Source organism: Ambystoma mexicanum, chromosome 1p (assembly GCF_040938575.1).
Source record: "Ambystoma mexicanum isolate Mex_15411 chromosome 1p, UKY_AmexF1_1, whole genome shotgun sequence".
Taxonomy (NCBI): Eukaryota; Metazoa; Chordata; class Amphibia; order Caudata; family Ambystomatidae; genus Ambystoma; species Ambystoma mexicanum.
In genome coordinates this window covers 124,023,101-124,037,893 of record NC_090921.1, presented here as the reverse complement: position 1 = coordinate 124,037,893, position 14,793 = coordinate 124,023,101, and the positions used below count along the sequence as shown (strand labels likewise).

Sequence of the window (14,793 nt, the reverse complement as noted above, 5' to 3'; positions counted from 1 at the left end):
GGCCTCGAGGGCTGGATCCATGTTGGGTTTTCAGTGCCCCTCCTGAATATTCATGAGATAAATTTGACTTCAATGATTCGAACGGTATGGACATTTTTCCTCATGAATATTAATGAGGGATCCACTAAAAACCCGTCAGGATCCGAGCCATCCAGGCGCAGAGTTGGACAATCCAACGCATTCCCCTGGCTGACCTTTTGAGATCATGCCTCCAGCTTCGGATCATTGCATGCCCACAGCTATCCTGCTCTGATTTGGGCGCACACTCCCTAATGCCCCGTTCTCTGTTTCTCAGTTCACCCGGTGAATCGTGATATGGAGATTCTCCACCCCTTCCCCCAACGCTGTGCCAAAACAAACAGAAGGGAGACATGGGCACGTAGCAATGAAGGCTCTGAGGTGTGAATGGGCGATACAATGACACTAGTATGGGGTATGGCAGCAAGAGGACTGAGAGCGTGGCAGAGGGCGATGAAACACCAATACTCCTATTGCTACTATCTAGTCCCCTACCAATGACCTTTTCTGTACTCGCTAATACTATGTTTATATATATTGTACGGTACACATATCTAGTACTGTATTGATACTTACCACTGTTTTTATCTAATCATATACCTAGTACTGCGTTGATTACCAACACTGTACTGTTAACTAATACTACTATCTAGTCCCGTATAAAAACCAGTCCTGCACTTGCTGATGCCAAACTCTCTATTTTAATAGGTTTAGTACATTATATATCAAGTACTGCTCAGATACGTAGCATGGTTTATAGTCATTCCATCGACAGCCAACGCATCTAATGCCATACCATCTAAATAAAAAGCATCTCATGCATTTTATTTTTTTTTAATGGGGTGTCCCCCAACCCCCTTTTTTAACCTTTAAACCCCGTTTGTATTCAACTAAACCCTTTACCATCTAAAAAAATGCATTTGATGATTTTTTTTATGCTTTTTTTAAGATCGTTTGGCTGTCGATGCTTTGATTGTTGATGCAATGACCGGATACCACGTAGCACGGTTTGTCTTATAGAACATTGTATGGATGACGGATACACTGCATGGTTCTCTACTCAGTACACTTTTCCATCTAGTAGTACTGTTCCTACTCCTTCTGCCTTGCATGCCTACTAGTACTATGCATTATAAATGTCATATCATATCATATGTATCTAGATCTGTGCCACCCCAGAAGAGTTCTCTACCACGCGTGGTACTGGCAGATTGCAGTGCTGTAGCTGTAGGCCCTAGCTTACCTGGACCTCAGAGGTGCCAGTGTATACCGCCACAGCTGGTATCCACTTTTGTCCTTGGTTCCCCATCACAGTGAATAGAAGGTTTCCAAGTGTTCCGCCTAAAGGAGCAAGAAAAACAAAAGAAGGACTGCCATTATTAACAGTGTGTCCTGGAAAAATTGAACCAGGCTGCGCTGTGCGGGAGGAGGGGGTCCAGTGAGGAATGATAGTAGCCTCAGTAGGAAATGATCTTCAGGAAGCAGGCTGCGCAAGCCATCTCTAGGCCGCATCCATGCAAACTGTACCCCCCACCCCCCTGCAGAATCCTGATCATACAGAGAATGAAAGGGTAAGCACTTAGAGGAATCAAATCCCCCAAGCAGGTTATCCTGGTGCCAGCCCAACTGGCTGGGGAAGGAAGTGGGATAATGCAAGCACCTGGAATTGGACAGGGCAGGAGCAAGGAAATAAAGAAGGAAGAGTGTTGGGTTCCTGGCACAGAGTTAGGCTGGAGGAAGGGCGGTCACTTCACAGCAATTATACATATCAAACATTCAGCAAGAAGGAGGAATGGAAGCTGGAAGGATGAAGCTGCACTGTGACTTGGAGGTCTTAAGATACTGGGCTTGCTCACCCCATAGGACACAGGGATACTTTCAGAAGGTGGGACTTGTGTTATCCTGGGATTGGGGGGCAGAGAGTTGGATGTGATAAGTGATTCTCCTTTATATTATTTCCTAAGATTCTAGTGCAAAACTGTGGAAGATAGTGGTGAGCTGGGAAGAAGGTCAAGGGGAATTTCAGAGTGGTATCATCAAAATGGTCTCTTACGCGCAACGTACAACAAACACAACACCATAAATTAAAGCTGGATCACAGATGATTTGTATAAAGGTGGGTTCAGGGTGGACAAGATTGGTGACAAAGGGTCGGCCATCGCTTACAATCTACGCTACTGACATATCAGCGGGGAAAACTGTGTCTCTGGCAACCCTGATCCCGGAACTGGAAACGAGACACTGCATGACTTGTCAAACACCGGTGACCACGAGGCAGGTCTTGTCCGTGGCTCCTGCTCTTAAGAACGCTTGCTGGTTCAGTGGAAAGGTAAGGGGTTCTCAACGTGGCTCACATGTGTGTGAAAGTGGCATGTGTGACATGTACAGGTATCTAGGAAGTGGGAATGTTAGGTTTGAGCTTCCTGGAGATTTGCCATCGTCTAAGGAACATCATACACATGGGAGAGAGTGTTCTAGGCTACGTGAGGGGAGGCTGACTCTTTGTAGTGCTTTGATAATATAAAAGGCAAGGGTCCCTACTCATGGACAACTGAGGCTAAACTGAGCACACAACACGTTGTTCCCGATGGTAGTTATTTACAGGCTTATTTAGAAACCCTCTTGGAAAGACACACACATGAATTGAGGCAATCAATTCTACATATGGTTCCATTCTAAGTGAAACTTAATCTCATCTATTTGCTGTTTTATTATTCAATAGCACATTTCTCAATGTTATACATTTTGTTCAGTAGGACGTGTATGAAATGTATATTTTGTATTGTTACAAAATAGACTGAACACTGAGCTAACAAAGTCCAAAAAGACATCGAACATATATGCAGACAGGAAAAGTTAGCAATGGGCAAATCCCCACTACAAATACATGAAGAATGAAAAAGGTGCATCATTTTGATTGTCCACAATCTGTGCTGAATATGTACACTTGAAGACCAGCAGAACCTGGCCAACAAAAAATCTGCCCACATCACATCAATGTATAATTATAGATGTGCCATCAACACATGTAAGCCCTTAATGTATGGAGTCCCTGCCGAGTACCTGCATGTAGGGTTGATATGTGGGGTCCATGCAGACTACTCACATGTAGGCCTCAGCCAATTCACTTACATGTCCTTCCTACTGCGTTTCTATGTAAGCATGTACACAATTACCATCAGGAACAACCTTTGTATGCTCTTTGTAGTGCCTTGGCAAGATCTTCTCTCACCCTGTTGCCTAAAGCATGGCCCCTCAAGACCCAGATACATTGGACACTGTCTGTATGGTGGCGACCATACAGTTGTCTGGATGCTGTCCGAAAGGGAGGGCCCTATGGACAGCTCGTGCGCTGTCCCTTCTTTTGGGGGCATCACTTTGGACCCTTAGACTAAGGTTCTGCGGAATCACTGCAAAGTCCTAAAACCGCAGCATTGCAACACATCTGACTTTTCCGTTGACTTTCTCACCGTGTACACCAGTTTAGGTTCTGGATAGCAAGCTCAGACAGTCGTGCTACAATACCTAACACATCTTACCGTAGATGTACCCTTTGTTTTGCCCTTGTTTTAAGAACCATGGCTGCTTTTCTATTTTGATGTCTTATTATCCACTGGCGGATCCAGGCAGATCATCTACTGATCTAAACCCTCTCTCTCTCAATCGCTCTCTTTCTCCCGCACTTGCACACTCTCTTTCTCTCATTGCACTCTCATTCTCTCTGTCCCGCTCTATCCCCCTGTCTCTTTCGAGTCGGTGAGACTTGCGTTTATAGGCGTCCTTTTGCTTGGAGCCATCAGTGTCAATGCTCACAGCTGAACGCTTGAGGATTAAAACAGATTTGTTAGGGGAGATGTTTGAAAAAGCAGCCTTTAAAAAATACAAAAAGGAAATGATTTAATTGTGCTAATATTGCAAACTTGCTCTTTTTGAACAGTCTCTATATTTGTTTTTCCCATGATTTCAATTTCAGAACTCCAAGGGCCTACCAGCAGAGAGGGTTTGGACCTTGGAGGAGGAGAGGACCGTAAAGGTCCATTGGAAGTTCAGTGCTAATAAGTCAACACCTCCTGATCTCAATATTTCGGGGGTGGGAATTGGGGGTTACAAAGTGGCTGCACAAGCCAGAGGGGAACAAGACTGCCTATACATCATCTGGGTGAAATACTAAAGGAAGGTGTCAGAATTCAACCTTGCCAGGACAGCTGCCTCAATCATCTGTGAGAGAATTGCCTGACACTACCTGGGTTGGAAAGGACTACAAATTGCTGCAGGATTAAATTTGCCTGGGAAGACAGCAATTGGGAAATACTGGAGCTGTTTGGGCCCTATGATTAAAGAACCAAATGAGGGATGGATGCTTGTGGCTATCTTTGACTGAAGTGCCTGACCATATCCCTGTGCTTGACCAAAAGATGAGCCCTACTGACTTTCCTGAGCACCCGAAATAGAGATTTCCAACGTAAGTAGCTTAATCCAAACAAAACCAAATGTGTGGGGGATCTGCTTGCCTTAAGGTTTTTCCCTTGATAGTGGGTGGGGCAACCTGAGTAGACCCGTAGCATTTTTTACTGAAAAGTAATTTCATTGACTAGTGGTAATTCAAGTGAAAGTCATTTAAAGTAATTGGGTACATATATTTTGTCTGTCAACCCCAGACTTCCCTAAGGAAAAGGGGTGCCCCTGTCCAAAAACGAAATTCCTAACTATCACCCCTCCCCAGATCTGGCCTTTAGGCAGAAGGGTGCTGAATGTAACTGAAGCTGGGGTTTTGGGGCCAGGTAGGGAGGTGCTGTGTTAAATGAAACCAAGTGTAATTCCTGACTGAAAAATGCACATTCTTTCCTACGACGGAGAAAAGTGACCCTGATAGCAGAAAGAGTTTGTATTGCTCTGGGGTGAAGAAGGTAGAGGGTTCTATCAACCCAACGTATTCTCAAACGTCTGTGTTATTTTAAAACTGCCAGCATTATTAAGTGCGCCGGAAAACTAAATATACAAAGCGCTGCGTGCCTGAATTTTGCTTTTGAACACGGACACTGTTGCAGTTGTTTTAAACCTAAACCTTATCAAGGAATGCTGAGGCTCATGAACTAGAAATGTTCCCAGGTATTATTTAATTTTGACATAAAAGGGGTCTGTGGGACAAGAGGGTGGAACTGTTATTTAGCCTGTGTTTCAAGAACGAAAGTAAAATTCAACAGTAACATACCCTAAAGTACATTTTTGTATTGAAACTTTGTTTTGTGCCACAGAGAAGGTGGCGTGTATGATAATTTGGTGAAATATTTATTGAACCTATCATTTAATATATATCCCCTCTATACCCCGGCCTGGGTCTTGGCACATTGTTGGCACATGGGGAGGGATCTATGTGGCTCTATAAGTGGCTCTATAAGAGTCATAGACAGGGCTAGGTGAACAAAAACAACCAATGTGTTCTGTCTCCTCTTAATTGGGGCAGCGAGGAACTCCCCATATTAAGGGTGGTCTCCAAATATATTGTTACAAGTTACAGAACCTAAACAAAGCTATACGGACCATTGCTGACAAACTTGTTAGAAAAATCCATTCAGGATGGAGACTTACTCTCAACTAGGCAACAGTGTTTCACCCAAGCTTTACTCGGCTCACCTAATGGTAGCATAGCCGAGCAATCAAGGGCGAGTGATGCACTATAATATCTAGATCGTCCTCCTGCATATGTTATGAAAATAAGAGTTTATCTTCTGTGAATGTATTTGTTGTGCAGGTAAAAGTAAGTAAATTATGAATAGCAAGCATCTTTTGCTGTTAGGAGTTTGTGCCCTCATCAGCTAGGTTCACCAGCACTTTTGAATGGCTCGTGAATACAGCCAAAACCTCTGCTTAACACCTTGAGAGCTACCTGGAAATCCGAATCAGCTCCACAGGTATTCAGCATCTTATATTAATCATGGGTAGAAGCAGACTGACACCTGGTTGATGGGACGGGATATGGTCCTGATGCAGCACTACCACCCCAATTCAAATTAGGCCCAATGTTAAGCATAGGGTTCATAGCCCATACACCATGTACATCCTGTACACACATATCCATGCTTTGGGTTATCCTGCCTTGACTTTATCTCCACTTGATTTGTGTCAGACGGCCTTGCGTGATTCAATTCAGGTTTTCCAGTTTTTTGATGGGTCCAAAAAGGCTATAGGGCCTCATCACGAGTTGGGCGCTATGACCCCTACCTCCAAACCCCCTGGCGCTATTAGCACTGGATCACGGGTTTTGGCGGAACGGTAAGTCCCCATTCCCCATTGGGCCCATTCGGGAATTTCCCATTCCCCATTGGGGAATGCTCGTCACTATTACCGCTGGCGGTAATAGTGCCAAAAATCAGCAAAATCGCAGTGGATCTACCCCCAGCTCAGAGCTGGGGGTGAATCCGCCAAGCCTGTGATTTGGCGGACCCTTTAATGAGGCTGTAATAACATTACCCCCACATTTAATGGTTACCGCCAAACTCGTGATGAGGTAGATAGACAGTGTGCAATTCAAAAATGGTGTCAATAGTGGTACATGTGGGTGGATTTAGCCCTTCCACTAAACTTAGCATGTATATATGCACGTCCTAATAAAGTGTCCTTAGGATTTATAAATACACCCCAAATTAGTGTGGGGCATCTGTGTATTCACCCAGCCTCTGGGGCAGGTAGTCAAAACGAAAGATTAACTATTGCAGCATCAAATCCGAGTCTGAGGACACTGAGGGAGCTGTTGAAACACTGGCGTGGTGTGTACCTTGGTTATCCTTATGGTTCTGTGGGTCCAACTATAGCAGGGGCTGGGGTCGGGCAGCTATTCTAAGTTTAGCATATTTCTTTTTATGTTTTATTGTGATATGTTTCTGGTGCTATGCTGGATTCTCTTCCCAGGAGGAGAGATTAGAACTGTGCTGAGGAAATCTAGCAGAATGGTACACAGAGCACACCAGAAACCTTAGGACTAGAGTACAGAAGCCTTCAATCTGTGTAGTCTAGAAGGGATGAGGAAGAGGGAGGTGGAGAATGTATATTTCTCATGGCTGCAAATATAGCACAGAAGTTGAAATATTTCAGCGATGTGTTTCTGGAACAAGGGTAATGAGAAAAGATATCCTAAATAAAACATTGCCCACCAATTGGATTGTCTGCCCCATGCTGCATGTCTTAGTAGCTTTCTTTTCTGGCAGGAATCGCCACCCTGTGCCTAAGCTGTGATCGTACACCATGTGAAGTATGACTAATTTCACCCACTGCGAGCAGTGCAGTTCCTCACTGCAGGTATCTGCGGCTCAAGCAAGGACTCACCTGTAACACGAGCATATACGTTGATCTTCACTGACGTTGAGGTTCCGTACAAGTAATAGTGAAAGCGGAGCTCCAGGCATCCAGGCGATCGGTACAAGGGGCTGACGAGGTTCGCACTGGCACCAAAGTCCTTATCGAAGGAATCCAACAGCATGTACCAACCCACTGTATGGGGACAAGGAACAACAATTACCTCCATTTTCCCCAGTATTGACAAACTCATTCCATGTTATCCCTCTGTTGGCAGGCTCAAAGCACATCTCATTCATGTTACAGCGTCCAAGCAGCCATGGAGGTCAGGGGAGAAGGGAAGACGAAGGCGACAAGACACGTGGAGTATGAGGAGAGAGAGCGTGTGTAAGGGAAAGAGTGGGAGCCCAGTGGTGGAGGAAATAGAAAGGGGGGGCGGGTTAAGTAGGGAGGGTGTATAAAGAGAGATAATGAATAAAAGAGGTTAGGAGGGAGTGGAAAGAAATCTGAGATGGTGGTTGAATATTGAAGAAGACAACTGGTAGAAGAGGGCTTCAGATAAACAATGTAAAGGGGAAGAGATATAGTGACAGGCAGGGCACTGAGTGAAAGTAATTAAGCTTTCGTAGTGGGAGAGGCAAGGGAATCAGAACAGGCGAGAGAGAGAGAGAGAGAGAGAGAGAGAAAAAGAGAGAGAGAGAGAGAGAGAGAAAGAGAAGAGAGAGCGCAGGAATGAGGATAGGGTTAGACAGAGAGGGGGCACACATAAAACACCCAAATGACTAGGTCACATGTTGTGATTTCTGAGTCTACAATGTCATCAAATGGTGTGGAGCCTGCACTGAACTGCGTTGAACAGAAAGCTTTGGTGAATCCCTTGATGTAAGGTCATGCACCTGTACATCCCAATGGCCACTATGAGGAATTCTGGGAAGTTCAATCTATGTTGGAAGATGGATCTCTGTACAACAACACCAACAGTCCTTTGAAACAAGAACCAACTTTCAAGCCCCTCTCTCTTGCTCTCCACTGCTCAAATATTTTTCAGGGAAATAGGTGGGAGCCATGAATCCATCAGTTCACCCAATGCATGCACAGGCCATGATGGGGGGAGACTACTGGGTGTGGTGTCCTCCCAGAAGGAGAGGGCCATTTGCACTCTACTCACGGCCAGGTTTGGAGAAGTCATCATCTGGTCCGGTTCCAGGAGTGTCGGTCTGGCCGGAGTACTGGATCCAGGCGAGATCAGCTTTTGGGATTTCCCAGCCACACAGGTCACCATTGGTGTCGAAATCACAGATGCCGAGACACTCTGCCGCTGGAAGGTGGAAAGATCAGTCAAAGGACTGATTGTATAAAGGCATAGCATAGGTGCGCCAAGAGCAGCATGTGGCAGAACATCAATACTGGGTTATTTTATTGCCAGGCAGTGTCATATGCCCAAGTTGCACATAGGTGTAATGGCTGGGCTCTGCGACTCACTAAACAATAACATCAAGTCAGGTTTTCAGGAGGTCCAATCAGATGATTTATGCAACACATCTCCTCCTTGTCATGACATGAATTCAAATTATTTGTCTGATGACTTAAAATTCAAATATTCTACAAACTCGTAAAGCTGTAGGTAGAATGGCATAAAAGCATAACACACCTCCTGAAATACAAAACAATATTTAAGTTCTTGATTTACGGTGTTCAAATCTTGGGTAGAGAAGATGTGAACGTTGAGTAATCTAAACCAAGTATAAAATGGCTATGGTCTCTTTCAGGAAACAGAGGAAATGCTACCCCTCGCTCCTGCTTTCCCTACCCACCCCAGATCCTCTTATACCCCTGCATTACTTGTAACCCCCCCTGGGAGCAAACCTTTTGTGAAGCGTGCCCAGCTAGGTTGACGCTTTATAAATCCCATACATATATACGTGCATAAAGAAATCACCGGGAAAAATTACAAAGATAATGTTATCCCATTTATAAAAGATAAACGAGAATCCAGAGAACTTTTAACGAATGCCAGTAGGAAGCATGCTATCATTTGTACTATAGATTATTTACAGTTGTATCTAACTCTGAGCCATAAGAAGCAGGATAGATAGATGTTTGATTACAAGGGCTAGTTTCAATTGTCTTCCATTAAAATCAAACGTTGCAAAATGGCAGGGTCATCCAGCGAGGATGTGGAGGATTTGTTGCATTTTGTTATGTTTTGCCCTGCATATACACAAATCAGAAAGTACACAATATTACCTGTATTAAGACAGAGCCAATTGGCACAATGCCACCCTGCACTGTACTATCTCCTCTCGGCCAACATGACGTGCGTTGCATGGGCATTTTGTCATATGTTAGACAAGCTTTTAAACTGAGGAAAGAATTTGTGGGCAGCATGTCTACGTTCTCGCTGATTATTTAAAGTTTGAATTGCGTATTCTTCCTGCTGAACTTTTCTCCTTTTTTGCTGCATCCTTGTTGATGGATGTTTATTATATTTGTTGGTTTTATATGGATATTTTATGAAATTGTGTATGTTGTTTGATGGATTTTCTCTCAGAATAAACATATTTATGATGATAACATACACGCGTACATACCATCTTTGCTAGACTAGGTCCAAGTACAGAAGGGCCAAATACTGCGAGACAGGCAAAAATGCTTGAATGCCAATTTAATGTTAATTTAAGGCTTAATTAACCCAGTGGTAGAATTACTGCTGATGGTAAAGTAGGACCACCACCAATCGCCATCCCAGAAAAAGATGACCTCTAAAAATGGAGGTATGCAACAGCAATTATAATGTAGACGCTGGTCTTAAACACTGGGCATCATTAGGAGTTTGGCGGTAGCCGTGCCTGTATCACAGGCAAGGCTACCGCCAAACTCGCCTCTGGGACCGGCACCCGCGAATGGGCAATTACCGAGCCATTACGAGTCTTGCGGGCCGATAATTGCCCATTTGCGGGTGCCGGTAATGCTGCACTCCCCATCCCCATTCTGCCCCATAGGGCTGAATGGGGATGGGAGTATGGATGCACCGGCACCGTTAACAACGGTGCCGGTGCATCCGCGAGTTGTGCACGTGGGTGCCGCACAGCCCGCCAGGTCAGGCACCCGCGAGCAAAACTCGTAGTTTGGCGGTCCGGGAACTACGGTAACGGTAGCCTCACCGGTACCATAGTTCCCGGACCACCAGGGTCGTAATGAGGCCCACTGTCTTATCAGTTAGCAGCTGAAGCAGCACACATTGATTCCATGTGTTGTCCCACAAGACACAGGTGATCACAGGAAAGTGTTGATTTGCTGCGTGGACCCTAGCCTAGTCCCAGAAATGAAGAGTTGTATTTGCAAGTGATATTTTACCACTGAATTGCCATGGGCAGTACATTCCTATCTGCTATGGAGTGGCATGGAAGGTGGAGTAGTATTTCTTTCAATGCTGACAGTATTTGCAGAAGAAAGTGCGAAATGTCTGAAAATTCTTAAATGGCATTCCATGTATAGCGAGTTATGAGTCATTGCCGCAATTCTGCTCATATGAAATGTAATATATTTCATGTCAATTAAACAATCTTCAGAAAATCCTTGGGAGAAGTCTGTTCAATGACCTGTTTTATGAAGTATAGGTATATTTAGAAGGATTTAATTAACTTTTACAATTGCTTTCTTACATGGGATTCTCCCTTAGTGTGGCTCCTGATTTTAGCCATGGTTGCTTCTATAAATACTGTGGGGTAATGGGGGCCAGTAACCAAGGTATTTGGACTTTTAGGGGAAATAAATGAGTAGACCCCTATACTTGTAATGAAGACGAGCATATGAGTTATCAGCATCCTGTGACTAAAGCACATGAGAGTGTACTGAAACTCAGATAGCCATTGGCTTCTTAGGCGATACCTACTGAGGTCTACCATGTGGAGCTCAGTAAGGCTTCTGAGTACTTCCTTGCTGCTCCTCATTAATGGACGCCCGCTGCAGTCCCTACTTCTCAGGATCTGGCTTCATACAGCATTTCCAAAAGACAGTAGTCCTGCCTCTGGTCTGATCTTCGGTTTAATGTTTCGTGGGTTTCAAAGAGGATCTGAACTGGTCTAACACCTGCAAGCTCACATAGCCTCCACCTGGAAATGTCTGTTTTACAGCTAAAGGTTTCCTGCGGGGCCAATTCGGTCCGTCATGCTGCATGTCCTGAAGAGACCACATACAGAACTGATCCATGGAGTCTTTTTGAGGGTGCCCTAGAAGACCAGCATAGCTCCATCAGTGAGATACCAGCAGTGAAGTTAATAACCCCATCTAGATTTGGGGTTCACCCGACTGTCAGAGAGGTCATGTCATTTTGAACCAGAGGACCAACCCGAATCCTGAACTAACATGAAGGTCCATTGCTTGCGCACTTCCGCAAATGCCTGACCTAAGCATGGCAGCGTTGTTGTACCTCAAGGTGCTGTGGGCATCTGAAGTAGAAAGGTCTGGCCTGCCGGTGATTGGTGGTGTCGCTCAGTGGGGTATCCAGAAACACAGTGCAGAGCACATTGGAAGCTAAAGACCCAGCAATCCTCCTACCATGTTTTCTGTGTTATCTACTGCACCAATCTGAAAGTGTTCATTCCTACAGTATCAACAGCACTACATGGCAAGGCGTCCCTTAAACAACCCAAACCAGAGGTTGACGCTCACAGTTCGATTTGTGACTCCATTCTACTCAACCATGGCAATCCACCATTTTGAGGGTTACCTTGTCTTCACTCGCAAGTGGAGGAGACATGTAGACCCCTATATCTGTAGATTCCCCCATTGTAAAACCAAGAACATATTAATGTTTCTTCAATAAGGTATCTTTATGTTGTTTTGCAGGGTATCTGAGCAGAGTTTCTTTCGGCCTAGCAGGATGTGTATGTGGTCCAAGATGTGGATTTGGTGGCAGGTGCCACTAAACCAGCGTTGGCTGAACGCTTCATTTAAAAGGCAATTTTGGTCCGGGAATCAGAATATATATATATATGTTGTTCTTTTCCCATTTAACTGCATCCATCTTCCTCATGTCACAACGTATTCCCATCTTCATGGGTGTTATCCTTTTCACAGGTACCTACAGTTTACTGAATTCATAGTGCTTTTCCCAATGTATAAAGATCTGGCTTCCCACCATTTTGTTTGTAGCTGTTCTGAACTGTACAAAATGTATCCTAGTTCTTTCCAGAGACGTATTGTGTCCAGCCCATGCCAGCACCCAGAAACGTCTGACAATTGATCACTTTCAGATGTTATTGTCAGGATCCAGCTGGTTTCCCTCTGAAACGGATCTTGGGCTTGGAACCCAGCAGAGGTTGTTTTTTCTACTGTCTTCTCAAGGTCTATCCAAGAGCCAAGAGGACCAAGTCCTCAGAAGAGGCGGGGGCCTCGCGCTGCCAAAGACTGAGAGGCTGCTTAGTGCAGAAGTGCTGCTCGAGGGAGAGCACCACTCCAGCTAGAGGGGCATCCACAGCAGCAACTGATGGACAATACGGATATTTCTGAAGAATTGGTGACAGCGGGAGGCTGGGATCTAGGACAGACCATTAGGGCAGCAACTGAGGTTTAGAAAATTGATGTAAGCGAAAGGCCATGACAATGAGCATTTGGCAATCCAGCTAAAACCAAGCCAACAGCCCAACTCCGGGTGATTACGACATGACACGAGATCCAATCCATGGAAAGATGGAATGCAACCTGCCAGGGGTATACAAACTATTTGCTAAATTTAAATCCCCAGAACCTTCAGCACTAAGTGCTTTTTTTGTGGCAGCACCACAAAGTCTCCTTCCTGGCGAGTTATATCAAGAAATAAGAAACTGACTTTGGCCATGTTTTTATGGTCATATGTCTGCACTACATATCCCTGTGATCAATGTTTCAGTTACTACCCACTTCTTCTGTGCTAAGAGTGATGTTGGGGTCCCCAGGACATCCCCCTGTCCACCCATTTGCGGCCTCCTGCTTACCTTATTTTCTTCGCTCTTTGGCATTCCCGGTGCTCTAGGAGCCACTTCCACCCGCTGTGCTTGCATTCTGCACTATTCTGTCCCGGTTGTGTTGTTGGCCGTACGACAACTGCACTCGTGGTGGGGGAGTTTGTTCATGGTGGAAACCCCGATAACTACCTGCTGTGTCTTCCCTACCCTCTTCTGATGCTTTTTTCAACTCCACGCCCCTTCTATGGTGCAGACCACTCCCATTGAGTGCAATAGTGCTACAGAATCCCTTACAACAGAATGTTGGCCATAGTAACGGGCCGCAGGGAGTCGACCATTTTAAACTGCTATATGCTCCTTTTCTCTGTAACACTGACTATCCCACCTTCTTCACCATTACAGCATTGTTTGCCTGGCAGGGACCACACCATCTGGCAGGCGCATGCAAGTGTACTATTCACACTCTGCTTCCCTTACGCTTCTGTACTGTATATATGTCAAAAATCTTTTGTGTGATAAATGTGGTTTAGTGTTGACTTTGCTGCCATCAGATAGTGTACCAAAGCTCCCCGTTGAGCTCCCAGCCTCTTCTGAACTATTGTGGACCCCAGTTACTGCCAGTGGACGGCCTGAGTGACTTTCTGCACCAAGGACATCTGGCCTTCAGATCCCACCTCAGGACCCGGAGTTGAGGGCAATCTATCGAGGATCAAAACATCCCACCAGTGAGAGACTTCTCAAAAGTGCTGTGCAACCATCTTGGGTGGAGTGCTTCAATGTACCCAAAACGTGCAGAACTCTAAATTATGTGAGAGATGTGGAAACCAACACGGCGTGGCAGATCTTGTGAGAATCTATGAACGTCTCCAAAGTGAATTGGAAAATGTTCTAAGCATCTCCAATGGAAGGCAGCTTTTCCAGGGAACCAGAACTCTTCGCAGGCTCCCATACCTTACGCTTTCATCACTGCTGACAGCCTAAGTTATGGAACGCGTGTGCTGACATGAGGAGGGAAGGTCGCTCCTATGATTTCCATTCCTACAACACCAGTTAAAGGGTAGCAGGTGTGATACCTTGTACTTCCACATCACTCCGGTCCTTAAAAGTCCATGTTTGCTGAAAATAGGTAGGTACAATGACCAGCAAAGCCCAGTACTGACTAAATAAAGGAACCAATTGACTATAACCCCAGATGCAACCCATAAAGACTACTACCAGGTTTCAAAAACTGCCGGGAGAGGAGAATCAGGGCGTTGACATTCAAGAGAACCCTTAAAGGTGAAGCATGGCCTCACCTGAGAGGACCCTGGGAGTCACTCACATTGTCCACTTATTGGACAGGATGTTTGTGGTATTTGTCAGCCTTTGGGGCTCTCTGGTGGCCCAGCTCAGATCCTTAGGTGCACTGATGCACACTCTGCCTACTACCGCTGCCTGAACTCTGTTGTTTGTACCCGTACTCGAAGGCTCACAGAGGATGTCATGCTAATGTGATGTCATGTAAAAGCCACTTATACTAGGCCAATTACCACCG

At 45.2% G+C, this 14,793-nt stretch overlaps 1 protein-coding gene across 1 annotated transcript in view; it reads right to left on the bottom strand.

The window, feature by feature from the left end:
- LOC138457973 (IgGFc-binding protein-like) overlaps nt 1–14,793 on the bottom strand; it is a 344,303-nt gene that overhangs the window by 217,806 nt on the left and 111,704 nt on the right. Inside the window, exons 13-15 of the mRNA XM_069607205.1 lie at nt 8,480–8,629; nt 7,342–7,506; nt 1,262–1,359 (exon numbers count right to left, since the gene is read on the bottom strand). Coding sequence (XP_069463306.1) covers nt 1,262–1,359; nt 7,342–7,506; nt 8,480–8,629 — 413 coding nt within the window. The remainder of the gene's footprint in view (nt 1–1,261; nt 1,360–7,341; nt 7,507–8,479; nt 8,630–14,793) is intronic.